The sequence below is a fragment of the Chrysochloris asiatica genome, unplaced genomic scaffold, assembly GCF_000296735.1.
Source record: "Chrysochloris asiatica unplaced genomic scaffold, ChrAsi1.0 scaffold00181, whole genome shotgun sequence".
In the NCBI taxonomy this organism is placed as follows: domain Eukaryota; kingdom Metazoa; phylum Chordata; class Mammalia; order Afrosoricida; family Chrysochloridae; genus Chrysochloris; species Chrysochloris asiatica.
The window spans coordinates 4,088,250-4,106,983 of record NW_006408699.1 but is presented as its reverse complement, the minus strand read 5'-3'; the positions used below and the strand labels follow the sequence as shown (position 1 = coordinate 4,106,983).

The 18,734-nt window shown below is 39.4% G+C and overlaps 1 protein-coding gene across 1 annotated transcript in view; it reads left to right on the top strand.

The window, feature by feature from the left end:
* Positions 1 to 18,734, top strand: part of DAPL1 (death associated protein-like 1) — a 37,251-nt gene that overhangs the window by 16,745 nt on the left and 1,772 nt on the right. The window contains exons 2-3 of the mRNA XM_006872032.1: positions 6,626 to 6,713; positions 9,430 to 9,490. Of these exons, the coding sequence (XP_006872094.1) occupies positions 6,626 to 6,713; positions 9,430 to 9,490 (149 nt within the window). The remainder of the gene's footprint in view (positions 1 to 6,625; positions 6,714 to 9,429; positions 9,491 to 18,734) is intronic.

Sequence of the window (18,734 nt, the reverse complement as noted above, 5' to 3'; positions counted from 1 at the left end):
TCCTGGTGCCTTGTTCTTTGCCACTTCTTTCAATGCACTTTGGACTTCCTCTCTGAGTATCATTGGCTCTTGATCATATGGTATCTCTTGAAATGATTGAACATTAACCATTAACATGAACATAGGTAACGAGTCTCATTTTGACTCCCTGCTCTCATATGCATAGAAGTAGAATTAATGGGTCATATGATAGTTGTATTTTCAGTTTTTTGAGGAACCACATTCTTTTCCACAGCAGCTGTACCATTTTGCATTCCCACTAGCAATGGATAAGGTTTCAAATTCTGAACATCCTTACCAATATTTGTTATTTTCTGGGTATTTGTTGTTCTTCTTCTTTGTTTATTTGTTTAATCTTACCTATGATACAGCAGGATAATGCACTGGACCACAAAGTCAGTTTGAACTCCAAGGTCGGCAGTTCATCCCCACCAACCGCTCCTTGGAAACCATATACAGGTTTGCTATGGATTGGAACTGACTCAACAGCACTTTACAAAAACAAAATCCTACTTGGAGTATAATGGAGTATAATCATTGTGATTTTCTGTCTATGGCTGAGTTCTGGTATGGTGCTGCTAGCCACAGGGTTAGTGGTTTAAATCCACCAGCTGCTCCTCTTAAACCTTCTACAGGGTTACTATGAGCCAGAGCCAACACCATAGCACAGAACAACAACAGCATGGCTAATGATGCTGGGCATCTTTTTATGTATTTGGTGGCCATCTGAATATCCAATTTGGTGAAATGTCTCTTCATTTCATGTGTATTGCATTAGGCAAATGTACTGCACAAGACCTCTTTAAAGTGTACAAAAGCAAAGATATCAGTTTGAGGACTAATGTGCCCCGACCCAAATTATGCAATTATCAATAGCTTCATATGCATGTGTAAGTTGGACTATGGATTAGGAAGACTATAGAAGAATTGATGCATTTGAATTATGGTGTTGGAGAAGAATATTAGAAGTATCATAGACTGCCTGAAGAAAAAACAAATCTGTGTGGGACGAAGTACAGCCAGAATGCTTCTTAGAAGCCAGGATGTTGTTGTTGTTGTTGTGTGCCATCGAGTCGGTTCCGATCCATAGCGACCCTGTAGAGGGTTTCCGAGGGTGTACATCCTTACGGGAGTAGAAAGCCTCATCTTTCTCCCGCGGAGCGGCTGGTAGTTTCGAACCGCTGACCTTAAGGTTCGCAGCCCGATTCGTAACCACTACGCTAATGGAGAGACTTTATTTCTCATATTTCAGACACATTATCAGGAGAGAGCAGTCCCTAGACATATCATGCTGGGTGAAATGGATGGAGGGTCAGCAAAAAAGAGGAAGACCCACAACAATATGGATTGGTACAGTGGCAGAAGCAATGGACTCAAGCTTAGCAACGATTTTAGGATGGCACAAGCCCAGGCAATGTTCCTTTCTGTTGTGCATAAGTTTGCTATGAGTCAGAACTGACTCAACGGCACCTAACAACAACAACAGCAATGAGACTAAGAAGTTCTGATGTAGCACTATAGGATAAGCAGTGGTTTGCTAACCGCAAAGTCAGCAGCTCAAACCCACCACCTACTACTCAGAAACCCTATACAGGGTCTCTGAGTTGGAACCGACTCAATGGCACATAACAACATGAGTCAGAACAGGTTCTACAGCACTTAACAGCAACAATATGACTAAGATAAATGTATTAATGAGAAAACTTGTCCACAGCCATCCATCGACTGCAGAGATATGCTTAAACACATGTTATTTAAAATAAACCTGTGCATGTATGAACTGGACCCTTAGTAGCAATGCTTTTTAGTTACTCTCCTACACATCATGCTTAATGAGGAAACACTAAAAGCAATTTCATAAAAAATCAAGAAGACAAAGATGTTTGTCTTCCTGAGTTTTTATTCAACATCACCACTTCAACACTATTCAATATCATTCTGGATGAGTTATTATCTTTATATGTTGTTCATATAAATTTTACCAAAACTATTATAAGTAATTTTTTTTAATTTAATAAGGTTTGAGTATTAAGTCAATAACATTAGTCTAAAAACAATAATCTTTTAGAGACATAATAGAACAGACCTTTATTTATAACATAAGGCTTATTCCAGTATACAACAACAACAAAAATACAAAATGTTTATGATATTAACCTATAAGAAGTGTTTGGCAGACCAAACTCAATGTTTCATAGTTCACATTGTTGCCAAAAATATGGAGAAACTATTACTTCCATCATTTATGTCAGCAAGCTTTTGTGGCAACCAAAAGGAGACAAGAACAATGAAAAGTCTACTATATTCTTGTATTGGAAGCCATCAGCAACATAAAGATACCAATTTTTTTCTGAGAAAATCTATGAACTTAAAAAACAACAACAACATTAAAAAATACTAAGCAGATATTTTTATATAGAATTGGCAAACTAATTTTAAAGTTCATATGAAAAAATAAATGAGAATAGCTAATAAAATTTTTCAAAGAAAATGGGAAACATTTTTTTAAAAAAGAGAATGTATCAGGAAAGACTAAGTCTATCAGATATTAAAACATGTTATAATACTAAAATAATGTTGCAACGGCATATGAGTGAACAGATTAATGGAACAGAAGTCTAGAATATACATACACATATGTATTCAATATTATTGGAATCTTAAAAAAAGCTTGCATCCCTTCTCGTGACTAACACAAAATACATTCTAGAAAGATCATGGATTTAAATATCTGATCAATGATTCATTATACAAAATTTAAACCATAAAAATTCTAGAAGAAAACATGGAAGAATGTTTTATAAAATATCAGAGTAGTAAATTCCTTAGTGATATAAAACCCAGAAGTCATAAAGGATTGGTGAATTCACATAAAAGCAGCAAATTCCAGAATCTCAAAAAAATATCAGCAAAGTCATAAACCCACTACTACTGCCAGTTGCCATGGAAGTGATTCCAACTCACTGAAATTCCAAGTGAACCAGTGTAGAACTTGGCTCCATCAGGCTTCCAATAGCTCACTTTCAGAAGTACATCACAGGCTTTTCCTTAAAGTGCCTCTGGAATGCCTTAAACCTCCAGTCTTTTGGTTAGCAGTTGAACACCTAACTGTCTGCAGTGCCCTGGTACTACTGTCAAAAAGCACTAACTGGTAAAATATTCTATTCTGTTTTATTTTATTTGCAATGCATATTGAAAAGTACGCCTATAAATCAGTAAGAAAATGATAGGAAAAATAATGCAATCTAATAGGAAAGATAGGCAAAGGATTTGAATAGGTCTTAGAAACATATTTATGTTCTAAAACAAACATAAACCAACTTCACCATTGCAAAATGTGCAAAATGCAAATTCCAACAGTAAGATATGATTGTTTTTACTTATAAGTTTACCAAATGTAATGTTTCATAGCTCATATTGTTGCCAGAGATATGGAAAAACAAACACTGTCAAAATGAATGGTGGAAATGTAAGCTGGAGCAACCTCTGCAATGGACAATTTGGTAATGTTCAGCAAAATTCCAAATGCCATACTCATAAAAACTAAGAATCTTGCTTCTAGGAATTTAGCCCACCCTGATACACTTGCACAAGGACAAAATTATGTATATGTGAGGATATTCATTGCAGCATTGTCTGTGATAGCAATGGATTAGAAATACCTGAATGCTCCAACATTAAGAAAGTGTTTAAGCAAAAACAAACTATTTATGTAATTTTAAAGCAGATATGCAATGTATCTTTTGGGGAGTCCTGGTGTGGCACTGTGAGTTAATGTGCTGGACTGCAAAGTTGGTTTGAACTGCAAGGTCAGTGGTTCAAGCTCACCAGCTGCTCCTCAGAAACCCTACACAGGGTCACTATGTGTCAAAACCCATTGAAGGCTCTTAACAACAACAACAGCATCCAAAATTAAGTGAAAAACAAAAAAACAAACAAGGTGCAGAACAATGTTTATCTTGTTGTTATTGTTGTGTGCCTTGGAATTAGGTCCAACTCATAGCAAACATATATAGGTTTTCTGAGGAGTGGCTGGTAGATTCGAACCACCAACCTTGTGGTTAGCAGTCCAGTGCTTATCCTATAACACCACAGTAGGAGTAAGGCACACAATTTTAATTAGGCTACCATTTTTAAAAAACACTATATTACTTTATTAATTTGTTAAAAATAACATGAGTATATGCATAGAATATCTTTGGATGAATAGATGTTTTTAAAAAACATAAATGCATTTTTAAGAAAACTATGGAAGAATATATGCATAAAATATCTATGGATAAATACATAAGAAACTTATAACTTGACGAGTATTTAATGAGTACACTGGGGCTTTGAGAAAAAATGGTGAGAGAGGGACTGTAGATCTACTATGTCTTTTCAACTGTGCGCCTTATATGTTTTTGGAGTCCTGGTGTGACACTGTAGGACAAGCACGGGACCGCATGGCTGATTTGAACCATAAGGTTGGTGTTCAAACTCACCAGTCACTCCTTGGAAACCCTATACAGGGTCACTATGAGTCAGAACTAACTTGATGGTGCTTAACAACAACAACATATGTGTATTATTATTGTGTGACGTTGTCAGTTGCAACTCATAGCAACCCTGTATATGGTTTTTGAGAGCAGCTGGTGAGTTTGAACTGCCAACTTTGGGGTTAACATTCCATTGTTTATCTTACAGAGCCACACCAGGGCTCTATAGATGCTACACATGGTAAAAATAAATAAATAATAACAGTTTTAAAGAACAATGGTGCAGTCAATTTACTCAGACATTGAGAAATAGATTAGAGTTTTCTTATTTTTCATGTTACTAGATAGAGGTAGTTTTTTTTTTTTAATGCTAATCTGACATATCCATAAAAAGAATTGGCAGGTTCAAACAAATCTATGTCCATTTAACTTTTTCACATTTGAGCTTGTCAGATTTCAGATTTGCAAATTTCCTGGGAGCTAGCAAAAAATATATTTGATTTGACTTCGCAATCTGGATGGTTGTTCCTTTTCAAAAAAATTATTTCCTCTGACATTGCTAAACACTTAAATTGCTGTTAGATCTTTTGTAGCCAAATTAACACTAATTTATCTCTTGAATGGCAGAATTATTAATATAGTTTAGGAGTTCTGGTGTGGCACTTTAGGATAAGCACTATACTACAAGGTCAGTTTGAACCACAAAGTCATCAATTCAAATTCACCAGGTGCTCCTTAGAAACCTTATACAAGGTCACTAGGAGTCATAGCTGACTGGATGGCACTCAACAAACACAAATAACAAATTACTCATTAGAAAATTTGAACATAACCAATATCTAAGATTTGGGGTCTAGAAGAGTATTCCATGGGATCAAAGATCTTTCAGCTGAATTAAATGCCTATTGCCAGTGTGTGGCGTAACTTTTGGCCCATCTCTCTCAGGATCTGGATTTGGAAAACTTTGGTTGGGAAACGAAAATGCAAGCAATATACGAAATTTAAAACTTGGGGAAAAACAGAAGAGCCACACTGTAATTGTCATCCTGATGTGGTGCTGTGGGTTAATGCACTGGATTGCAAAGTTGGTTTGAACTGCAAGGTTGGCGGTTCAATTTCACCAGCTGCTCCTCGGAAACCTTATACAGGGTGGCTATGGGTTGGAGCCGCCTTGACAGCACTTAATAATGTCAACAACATTGTGTAGAAAGTGTCCTGATATGGTTCTATAAGATAAGCACTGGACTATTAAATGCAAGTGGAGTCCTGGTGTGGCGCTGCTGGGTAATGCAACCACAGGTCCATTTGAACTGTAATATTCACTGCAAATCCACCAGCCGCTCCTCAGAAACCCTATACAGGATGGCTCTGAGCTGATAGCAAGAAAATACATTTTTCAATAAAATGCCTCAATATGCCCTTCTCTCTTGTAACACTGTATGATAAGCACTAGACTACTAACTACAACGTCAGAGATTTGAACCCACCAGTCTCTCCTGGAAAGCCCTATACATGAGTCAGAACTAATGGAAAGCACTGACAGCAACAACAAAATACCCATTCTCTCTGGGTCCCTGGGTAGTATATATAAATGGTGTGGCACTATAGCATAAGCACTGAACTGCTAGCTAAAATTTCGCTGGTTCAAACCCGCCAGCCTGTCCTTGGAAAGCCTATTCAGGGTCACTATGAGATGGAACCAACTCACTGCCACTTAACACTAACAATAACCAAAAGATAAATGGCTCAAACCCACCTAGTGAATGGTTCCACAGAAGGAAAGACCTGGTTCTGCTTCTGTAAAAATCACAGTCAGGAAGCCTTATGAAGCGCTTAGTTCAATCTCTGTAACATGCGGGGCTACCATGAGTCAAAGTCATTTCTGCAAGAAAACAACAACATGCCTCTCTCACCATTACATAGAGGCATAAAGCAGACCTCTGTTCTTCTGGTCCATTGTTTGCTCCCAAGATACCTTTTCTTTTCTTACTGTGTCTCAGGATTGTTTTCTACTGTGTTGGTTTAGATACAAATTTAGATAGCAATTAAAAAAAAATTTCTATTCCATTCTAAATTCATAGCTTATATAACAAAGCAAGTCTTCTCATGCTAGCCCAACTGTTCTGTTGTTGCTCGTTTGTTTACAGTTAAAGCTGGTGGAATGCGAATTTCAAAAAAACAAGAAATTGGAGTCTTGGAGAGACATACCAAAAAGACAGGATTAGAGAAAACAAGGTAGGGAGTGCTTAATTTCTTCTGCTTGTTCACCTTGAGGATTTTTTTTTTTTTTTCCGGGACTGTTTCCAGGTGTCAGAGACATGCCCTTCCTATTTTAGAACAAACCGAGGTCTCCAGTGCATTTGGTAATCAGGAAGGGAGGGAGCGAGGGAAAGAGGAGAAAGTGGGGAGACAAAAGGGTGGAGGGAGGAGGGAGAAGAAGGAGAAGGGAAGGTGGGGAGAGGGAAAGGTAGGGAGGGGAGAGGGAAATGTTGGAGATAGCTGGGCGTGGGGTGGGGGTGATCAGAGTCAAGGGGCAGGGGCTGAAGGTTAAAAGGACACAGTCAGTGAAATATTGCTACAATCTGAGGGCTCGCCCCCTCTCTCCCATCACCGCGCTACGATGCCTCCTCCCTGCAGCTTGCCCCGCGGCCTCCCACTTTAAAAGATACCGTTCTAGGTACATCCACACATCCAAACCTGGCGCAAGTCCTTATAACCTATTTTCAGATTCATCTTTAAAATATTGTCCCTAGGCTTGCCCTGTTTTCATAATACGCCTTCTGTGAAAATCTCCTGAATTAAAAATAAATGCCTCTTCTTGTTTAAAATGTATCACTCAATTATTTAGAAACTAATGGTCACTATATTTGGCACAGAGGAAGGCACAGGTTTCTCCCTGCTTCTTCTGCCATGACCTTGAACACTATACTGGGAAGGTCTTAGAGGGACTGATCCCATACACAAATGACCTGCACAGTCAAAGTCAAGGAAAATGAGAGCTTTCAAAAGAAATAAACACAGGGAACTAGTTCGTCTAAGTATCGCGATAAGGGCCCGTTCCAGAGACTATTATAAATTTCAAGAGGATGCTCCTGGCAGCTCCTAAAGTGGCACCAATCTCGGAAAGAGATTTCTGACAGAAATAGATGATTGCTGTGAAATATCTTAAGTCACTTTTCAAGCTTTCTTAATACCTAGGAAGGAAATGTTTTGATGATTTTCCTCCTTCACTTAAAAATACAGATTTGCCCTTTAGCAGTTAAGTCATTTGTTTCTTCTGATATCAGAAAGTAGTGAAATATAATCATATAATGAAAGTGAAGCTGTAAGTTCGCAAGAGTTGGGGGGGGTGTCACATCTCATTTATCTTGTGACCCAGCATCTAGAACAGTTTCTAGAATGGAGAATGTACTTTGTGAAGGATGCCAACTTGTGGCCGAATTGAGAGCAGGTGAGTCTCCAAAGCTGTTCTGATTCTATAACTTGACTTAAACCCTGTTCATTGACAGGTCAATAAGCATGGGCTAGGTACTCAGGAAATAGAGTCATGGCTTGGAAATGACTTCTAGATGGTGGTTGTTGTTGTTGCTATGTGCTGTAGAGTCGGGTTCTGACTCATAGCGACCCTGAACAGGGTTTCCGAGGCTGTAAATCTTTACGGGAGCAGAAAGCCTCATGTTTCTCCCGTGGAACAGCTGACCCTGAGGCTTGCAGCTAACTACTACGCTAGTAGCCAGTGTAAAAGTCATTAACTTCTTGGTACCTCAGAAAAGTGGAGACTTACTATTAATTCTGGGGGGAAAGATGAGGCTTCCTGCTCCCGTGAAGATTTAAAGCCCCAGAAGCCCTATAAAGGGTTGCTATGAGTCGGAACCAACTCCACAGCACTTGTTAAGTGCTGTCGAGTCGGTTCCGACCCATAGCGATCTTGTGTAGGGTTTCCGAGGAGCGGCTGGTGAATTTGAACCGCCGACTTTGCACTTCAAACAGCTTTGCAGTCTGGAGCATTAATTTACAGCACCACACCAGGACTGCTAAAGTGTCACTAAGGAGTGACCTTGTACAGGGGTTTCAGAGGAGCAGCTGGTGAGTTGGAACCACCGGCCTTTACGGCCCAAACCGACTTTGTAGTTAAAGCGCATTAACCCACAGAACCTCCCCAGAAGTCCTTAACAACTATTAATTCTATCATAAGCTGAACTATTTGACAAGGGAATTGGCTAGAAAGTAATAAAAGTGGAGATTGAACCTCTTTTAAAACTCTCAATTGTTTTCAAATTATCATGAAAAGATTGGAATTGGACTACTGTAGAACGTAAAGCAGTAGAAAAAAACTCTACTTCTTGTTATTAAGTACCAATGAGTCATTTTCCACTGATAGCCACCTTGTATAGGGTTTCTGAGGCTTTAAATCTTCACAGAATCAGAAAGCCTCAGCTTTTTACTATACAGGGTCGCTATGAGTGGAACCGACTCAACAGCACTTAAAAACAAAAACAAGATGTTGCCAAGGAGTCCTTGTGTGGAGCTGTAGGATAAGCACTAGACTTCTAACCACAAGGTTGGTAATTCAAACCCACCAGATGTTTCTTGGAAACCCTATAGAGGGTCACTATGTGTCAGCACTGGTTCCATGGCACCCAATGGTCGCTGGGTGGTGTACATGACTTACATACTAAACTACTAACCAAAAGGTTAGAGATTCATATCTACACAAAATGCCTGGAAAGAAAGACCTAAAAACCCTATGGAACACAGTTCTACTCGGACACACATGGGGTTGTCAAGAGTCCGTATCATCTCAACAAAAACTGGTTTTACAGATTGATGTTACCACACAGTGTGAAATTCTAAAGGCTCTGTGGATAGCCCTCTGTATAAATGAAATCAGTTAGCCTCTTTTGTGGGAAAGTCTGAAAGTTCCACATAAAGTTTCTTTTCATCCTTACAGTGTCTTTGCAAATGTTGCCAGAATACAGATGATGGATGGCCTGAATGACACTTTGGAGAAGGTAAGCTGTGGCTGACGTAGCACACACCCAGATGGTCACACACGATGCTCCAAGTCAGCATTTACCAAGGTTATCAGGCTGCGGGGGCAAATGAAACGACCGCTGAGATTTTATCCAAACCCCATAATTTTTGTGAAAGAATCTGTTCCCAGTCAGAGGAAAACTGTGAGAGATGTTGTTTCTACCAAATTCCTCAAGTGCTCAACTGAACAAATTATTTCAAAAATAAGATAAAAATGAAGTGAGAATCATAATGCAGAAGTTTTAGAACTTGACTTTGCCATCTCACATATTTTTGCGAACATTGGTATTTTTTATAAAAAGCAGCCTGTGCATTAGAAATCTGTCAGTTTTGTGACCTTTGCCCAACCACCGCATTCCCGTAAAGGAATATTGGATTTGAGGCAAGGACAGTGGTGAAGAGTTACACAGTTTAGCGTTGAAAGAAGGCTGGGCATAGGTTGGGTTTGTGGTAGTGCAGTCTGATAACAAAGGTGAATAACTATAGTTGTTTTTATTTAAAATTCCGATTCTTTTTTTTTCTTTCTTAAGTAACACAAAAAATTCAGAAACTTACCACGGTTTTGATTGAGAAATTTGTTTCTAAGGAGCCCTGGTGGCATAATGGTTAAGTGCTCATCTACTAACAAAAGATTAGAGTCCTAGTATGGTGCTGTGGGTTAATACGCTGGACTGCAAAGTCGCTTTGAGCCGCAAGGTTGGCGGTTCAGGCTCACCAGCTGCTCTTTGGAAACCATACACAGGGTCTCTATGAATCAGAACCATTTCTCATACATTGGACATATTATAAGGAGGGACCACTCCCTGGGAAAGGATATCATGCTTGGTAAAGTGGAGGGTCAGAGAAAAAAAAGGAAGACCCCCCAGTGAGATGGAATTGACACAGTGGCAGCAACAAGGGGCTCAAACATAGCAACAATTGTGAGGATTGCTCAGAACTTGGCAGTGTTTTGTTCTGTTGTACATAGGGTTGCTGTTAGTTGGAACCAGTTTGACAGCACCTAACTGTGGGCTAATGCCACTGGACTTCAAAGTCGCTTTGAACCACAAGGTCGGCGGTTCAAACTCACCAGCTGCTCTTTGGAAACCCTATAACAGGGTCGCTATGGGTCAGAACTGACTCGACGGTACTTAACAACAGTCTTTACAGAAGCAGACGGTTACAGCTTTCTCTCATGGAGCAACTGGTAGATTTCAACTTCTGATCTTTTGGTTAACAACTGAGATCTTAACCATTGGTGGTTGTAATTAAGTGTCACTGAGTTGGTTCTGACTCAACAACCCTGTATAGAGTTTCGAGGTTGTAAATCCTTTCAGGAACAGCAAGTCTCATCTTTCTCCCACAGGATGACTGGTGGACTAAAATCGTCAAATTTGTGGTTCTCAGTCCTAGTGCTTATCCTACACACTTAGCCTAGAAAACCCTAGTCCAGATTCAGACAGACTCGAAAGAAAAGCCTGGTGATCTGTTTCTGAAAATTATTGATCACAACAGAATATTGCCTTAGATCATGCTGGAAGAAGAGCTCCCTAAACCGAAAGGCATTCATATGTACAAACAAGTCCATTGTGGCTGTCACTATATACCTGGGTAGTGAAGAGGGTGCAACATGTCATTCTCTTGTACTTGTACACGGGGCCACACGTGTTCCATAATATGGAACTCCACAATTTGTGCAAGCTGTCACCCTTGAAGGACATCTGTGTGTTTCCAGTGTGTGTGTAATTCAAATAAAGCCAATGTGGACTTTCGTCAATTAACAAAAAACCTCTATGGAGCAGTTCTGCTCTATCACATGAAGTCACTATGAGTCGGAAATTGTCTTCATGGCACACAACAGTTTATTTTTAAATTTTACAGGTAAACTGAGAGTGAGGGCACTTACTCTACTAGCCAAACACAATTCATTTGTACCACCCAGTGATATATGGATACGTTATTTTAAAACCAACCTGGTGTTTGAGATTTGGGGGAATGAAAAACAACCCAAAATGGATTGGAATTATACACACCTAAAATTGGAAAGAAAAGAGCCCTGGTGGCACAAAGGTTTGAGCTGCTAATCACAAGGTTGGTGGTTCAAACCCACCAGCCACTCCATGGGAGAAAGATGAGATTTGTCTGCTCCAGTAAGAGTGGAAGGTGCCTAAAATCCCCCCTCTCAAATGTCCCCACCTCCCCTTTCCAAGGAGATCTTTCCCTCTATACTATTCTCCTCTACCTCCTCTTCCCAAGGAGATCTTTCCCTTTATACTATTCTCCTTTCCTCCCTACTTCTCCTTCTAGCAACCGGCCTCTTCCCCTCCAAAAGATCAGAGTGTATAAGCTGCCCAGTGTCAGACCACATAACCTTGTATTCTTGCAGAAAACGAGTCACACGACCCCAGAAGCTCTCAAAGCTAAACATCTGAGAGACCTGACAAGTCATTTGACTTCCTAGAAGTCACATAACTCCTCTGAGATTTATGGTTATTTATTTACTCAATATTTCTCTCTTTCTTTTTTTTAAAGGCATGAGGTGAGAGAGAACGATACTGCTAAATGTATTCCTTCCCAGAACAGTCATTGAAGTTAAATTTGCAGTAGTTGTGAAGCTTCTCAGAACATAGACCTATCCAGTTAAAACATTAGGAGCAGGGTTGGGCTACGTTGTGGAGGGGGAGTGGAATGTTTAAGCCTAGTTAAAGTGGGGGCCACTTTTCAAGTTGCCAGATAGGTCAGCACCCAAAGTCAGTGAGATGCATGTGAAATGGGATCTGGAGGGGGAGAGAAAGCCATCAAACACATCTGCGAATTTTAAAAGGTTTCTCTTGTTCAGTAGATTAACATCACCGTGGGAGTATCCTTGAATTTCATTGACTGGAGTTGAATGTTTTGTTTTAAGTATGCAGCTTAACAGGGTGTGGAAATTTAAGTGCCAACATTCAAGTTGGAAGTTAACACCCTGGAAAGATGAATGGAAGAGCTGCCAGTAGGCGAATACAACTCAACTTCAGGCTCTAAAACAAAACCTAACACTGACTTTCTTGCATCTAGAATTTCTTTCACAGCCCCAATCATAAAGACCTTTATCACACTTCTTTAGCTTTTTCTCTGAAGCTAAAAATGTAGATATTAGGGTCACAGTTACCTAAGATGAAGGTAAATTCTCAATGTGGGGGTTTCTATTGATCTGCTTTTAAGTTCAATACTGTTGCCTTGAAGTGATGGAGCCCCAGCAAGGCAGAATCCTGACCTTGAATTCATTCCCTGTGGGGTTACCCATGCATCTTTTAACATACACTCTTATCTTAACCTAGATTCTCTCTTACCCTAATGAATCATACAAGAAATATCTTTCATTCTGTTCTAGTGGGAAAAAGACTCCAAATTCAAATATGTTTTATAGAAACCCATTTATTAAGTCTTAAAGAGAACAAAGACAGATCATCAGGATGAAGGAGACCACCAGCATTAAGGCACAATGGTGTCCAAAGGATTCACAGCCAGTGGCTAGTTATATTGTTGTTAACTGCCATCAAGATGGCACCTCATGGCAACCCTCTTCAAGGTTTCCAAGGAATGCTGGTGGATTTCAGCTGCCCACCTTGTGCTTAGCAGTCCAGTGCTTATCCTCCAGCACCAAACCAGGATTCAAACTAATTATATAGCTGTTGTTGTTAAGTACCTTCAAGTCGGTTCTGATTCATAGATACCCTGTGTAGGGTTTCCAAGGAATGGCTGGTGAGTTTGAACTGCCATCCTGCAGTTTAAATCAACATTGCAATCCAGTGCTTATCCTACAGCACCACACCAGGACTCCAGCTAGCTATATGTTGTTGTTGTTGTTATTGTTGTTAAGTGCCATCAAGCAGTTCTGACTTATAGCAACCCTGTATAGGGTTTCCAAGGAGCTTGAACTGCCAACCTTGCCGTTCAAACCAACCTTGTAGTCCAGAGCATTAACCCACAGCACCATACTAGGACTCCTAATTACATAACTGATTATATAGAACATGGTAAACAAAGACAGTTGTTACCAAATCCTGATTGGCAACAGATCGATTTAGGGTCCTGGTGTGACACTGTAGGATAAGCACTGAACCGCAAAGTCGTTTGAACCACAAAAAGAGTGGTTCACACTCACCGGAAACCCTGTACAGGGTCGCTATGAGTCAGAACCAACTCCACGATACTTAACAACAACAACAGGTGGGATTACAGAATTGGGAAGTAGACTTTGATTGGGATACATACACTATTGCCAGATAAGAACACATCACAGGATTGGCTCTGGGATTCTCTAATCAGCTTCCTCAGATGAACTACATGAACTCACGACCATTTAGCCCAGACACCCCAATTTCCATTAAGTACATGCCTAGGCAAGTCTTGGAAGGCAAGACTGCCCTTTCCTGGATCCACTAGAGAGGTTTAGCAATCTGCTTTGAAACCTGCTCTGCCTGGGGTCAAAGCTTTTTACATTACTGATTAATGAGCAGTAAGAACCCAATGGAAGCTGAATTTATTGCAAGACTCAAAACTGAGTGGGATACCACTCTAAACCATTTGTAGTTGTTGTTAAGTGCAGTGGAGTCTGTTCTAACCTATAGTGATCCTGTATAGGGTTTCCAAGGAGCAACTGGTGAATTTGAATCACCAACTTGGCAGTTCAAACCGAACTTTTGGTTGAGTAGTTACCCTACAGTGCCAGACCAGGACTCCACTCTAAATCCTAGCCTTCCACAAACCAAGTGCTTAGAAATTAAGCTCTAATAGAATTCTACAAGCCCTATCATTTTATAAGAGTGAACTGTGAACCACAAGGTCTGAGGTTTAAGCCCACAAGAAAGATGAGGCTTTCTGCTTCCTCAAAGATTTAAAGCCTCAGAAACCCTATGTATGGATGGACGCCACTGTAAGTCAAAACCAACTTGAGGGCACTTAACAACAACAACAAATGGTGAAAAAAGGTGTCCTGGTGGTGCAGTGGGTTAAGCCTAGTGCTGCTAATCACCTACCAGCCCATCTACCTGATGAGGCTATCTGCTCCCATAAAGAATTAGTCTTGGAAACCCTAAGGAGCAGTTCTATCTGACCTATAGTGTTGCTATGAGTGGTAAGTGGTAGAGAGTGAATGTTGAAAAAATCCAGCAACCCCCTCCAAAGTTAAGATGACAGATTACAATTAGCACAGCTAATTATACTCTGGAAAGCTATTCCTACTTACTTCTGACACAGACTTGCAAAGAAAATCTTTCTATCTCCATTGATATAAAGCCTCTATCAAAGAATTAGGGCATTGAGGTATTGGATATTTAGGGATTGACCATTTTATTTACAGTTTTCATCGATTCTAATGGAAGACTCTATAGTTTCTCCATCCAAAGTCTTCTACATCAGAATGTTCCTAATAGAAGATGGACAGTTTGAGAAAGAGAACATGATATTTCTGTTGTCTTATTACCAAGGGTTGCTATATAAACCGTGTCATTGGCCCCCTAAAACCTAGACATTTGTAGCTTAATAATTATGGGCATTTTCTCTAAAGCTGTTGTCTTCCCCAGAGTTATTTCAAGCTCTTCCTCATTCTTGTTGAATTTCTTTTTCTTTTTACCTCCAGATTCTCTTAGACTGATTCACAGATAGTCAAGGGACCCCAGACATTCTAATCTGTGGCATTTCCCTCTTGAGAAGTAACTGAGTACCACTTTTAGAACACTAGTTAAAATATAGCCCCTAGACAAAATGATAAAAACTTCTTAGACATTACCAAACACGCAGAGGCTAAGAGTTGATGGGCCTGAGGGCTCAGGACCATGGTCTCAGAGCACATCATGGTCAATTGGCATAACATAGCCCCCAAAGACAATGTTCTACATCCTACTTTGGTAAGTAGTGACTAGGATCTTATAAGCCCATGAGTGGCCTTCTAAGGTACAACTATTAGTCTCTTCATGAGAGGAAGAAAGAAGAGTGATGAAAATTGAAGATGCTTGGAATCAACTAGTCCAGTGGACCAATGGAACACATGAACTTCAGTCTCCACGACTATGAGGACAGAAGAACTAGATGGTGCCTGCTACCACTACCAACTGCTCAGAAAGGAATCACATTAGAACATTCTAGAAAGAAAGTCCTGATGTGGCACTCGTGTGGTGATGTGGGATAAGCATTCTACCACAATGTCAGTTTGAACTGCAAGGTGGGCAGTTCAATCTCATCAGTCACTCCTCAGAAACTCTATACAGGGTCATGAGGGGTTGGAACTGACTCAGTGGCACTTAACAACAATAAGAGATAGAGAGAATGTGGAACAAAACTCAAAATTATTTAAAAAGACCAAACTTACTGGTCAGAAAGAGCCTGGAAGAACCTGAGACTATGGCCCTCAACCACACTTCAGGTCTGGAATGGAACTTATCCTAGTGGCCCAGTTTTCAAGCTGTGGATAGTTTTATAGGGGGACAACAACACTAATGAGATATGTTCACCATGGAATTGTCAACAATTCAAGAGCAAAAGAACAACATTTATCTGGGGACAAGGTTCAGAGGTGTTATGGAAATAAGAACCACAGGGAGGGAGTACAAAAAGTCTTGTTACATGGAAGGGATTGCAATCATTGAGATGAAACAAAGTTGGATATAAAACAGATGGCCTGCTATGTAAGCCTTCACTCAATTCACAACAAAAAGTTAAAATAACAAAACTAAATATAGCCCCTACTAGTCACGAATATCACCCTGCTATAGTTGGTGGTGTTAGTTTGACTCATGTGACCCCGTGTGTTTAGAGTACAACTGCTCCATAGGGTTTTCAAGGGTCTGACCTTTTGGAAGCAAGTTGCCAGGCCTATCCTCCAAGGCACCTCGGAGTATGAAAGCGTAACCATTGACCCCACCCAGAGACCCTTGAAATTATCAAATCAACAGTGCCAAATTAAGTAATAAGTGCGTTTTGCACTGTTCTCTTTTTCCTTGTTCCTTTCCCAACTCCATCCATCACCTCTCTCAGAATAATCAACGTGTGGCTCTGTCCCTTCCAGTCCTAACCTATTCTCTTACTCCACCTCATCTTAGCTAATTACCCAGATTTCTGTTATATCAGAGTTATTTGTTTTGTTTTCTCTCTCCCTCCTTTTACCTTACATTTGACCTAAAGTAATTTACCTAACTGTTCTTCCTGTGATCTCTTGAATGTGGTTTAAAGCTAAACCTGAAAGAATCCATCTGTCTTGGTGGAGATGAAGACACCCGGCAAATTCCTGAAGTCAATGACCTCTTAAGTCTCCTTCTGGTTCTAGTGTTAAAAGAAAAACCAACACCTCTGCCTTTACCACACTATAAATGCAGGTCATGTGTCACAATGACAATTGATCTGACCAAAAAAAAGAAAAGATGTGACTCTAGCTCTTTTTTTAGACTCTAATATTTATGACCAATACCTCAGTTCAGTTAGGTTTCTTCATTTTTCTGGAATGCCAGCAGAGACCCTCATGGGCTTAGTTATCATATAACTTATACCTGCTCATAAAAAAGAGAAAAGAAAAAATTTAGAAAAATACTGATAAGTAAAGAAAAAGATCAGAAATCACCCACAATTGTATCCCTCAGAGGTAACCATTGTTGTTAACATTTTAGTATATATTCTTCCACTGTGCTTAATTTTTTAAGACCACGAAGAAAGAACTCTTTGGAGTCAAGTTTCACATGAAAGGAAATGCTGGGTATCTAGAGCTTGGGCTGGGACATTTGAGAAGAGATGTAAGCCACATCTGTTTTCCCTGGCTTAGAAGAGTACAAACAAGCCGCAAAAAACATGATGCTTGGGGTTAAAAATAGTTTATCTTCCATTTTATTTAATTTGAGTGTCAAAACAAGGGTGTCTAATTTAGTGAATTGAGGCATTCTTCCTATGTTAGACAAGGAAGATGTCCTTTATGTTGTATTAGTGGATTTGGAAACCTAACACTAGAATGAACCTAAAAAGGTCACTGGGCTCAAACACTTCTCCAGGGAAAACTATATCTGAAGTGCTCAGTAGCATTGGCATACTGGCAATCTAAAGCTGGCCTTAATGAAAATTCCATAAAGTCTCTTATATCCTTTTGAAATTACTCTTATTGTCAAGAAGTCTCAATATGTATTCATTCAAATCTATTTAAGCCTGTTTCCTCATATGAGGAAAATGAATTCTGTAGAGATGACTAATGAATCATTGTTACCTGAAGCCAGTAAGTCATTCCTCGATTTCTCTTCACAGTTTATTTAGATTGAGCTATATAAAATGGCTAATATTAGACCTTTTTCCTTTACCTACAAAAATAGCAATTTTGTATGATTAGACCTAACAAATGCTACTCACTCGTCTTAACTTCTTTCAGAGGTTCTTTTTATCAGATCTTTTAACAACTTAAGTATTTGGGGTTTTTTTCTTCTCAGGACCTTCTCTGGTATCCCCAAATATACAGTGATCCAAATATACACAAAAGTGTCAGAGTAACTGTTCATATTACAGAGGCCTCGAAAAAATACAATTAACTATTTCAACTTAAAAAAAAAAAAAGTTACTCCACATGGAGTATCATTGTGATGGAAATTTTGGCATTGTGTACTGGAGCTAATGCACAAAATTATTATTATAATATATGTCATTAAATTATACACATATCAAAAAATTATGCATGACTCAAAAATTATCTGCACTCGTTATATTAAAATGCCTGTCAATGGCCACAGCTGATGATAACATTGAACGTGACGTGAAATGATTCTGTTGAATAAATAGATGAGTGACAATTGATCATGTGGCAAATCATTTGTAAATCAGTCATGGCTCTGTCTATGAAATAATCCATGACAGACTTGGGTTTCAAAACGTTTGGACAAGATGAATACCAAAACAACTCATGGAAGAGCATAAGCAATATGTATATATGTATTATATTTGTCATAAAGTACATAATCTATTTCTCAAGCTGGGGGAACTGAAGAAAAAAATCAAGCCTCGACTTCCGTTATTGAAAGATTCTCTGGGCAAATTATTAAATGATGCAGAATGCATCAAGAAAAGATGGACGGAATATACAGAGTCATTGTACCAAAAGGAAATGGTTAATGTTCAGTCATTTCAAGAGGTAGCATATGAACAAGAGCCAATCATACTCAGGGAGGAAGTCCAAAGTGCATTGAAGGAATTGGCAAAGAACAAGGCACCAGGAATTGATGGAATAAAAATTGA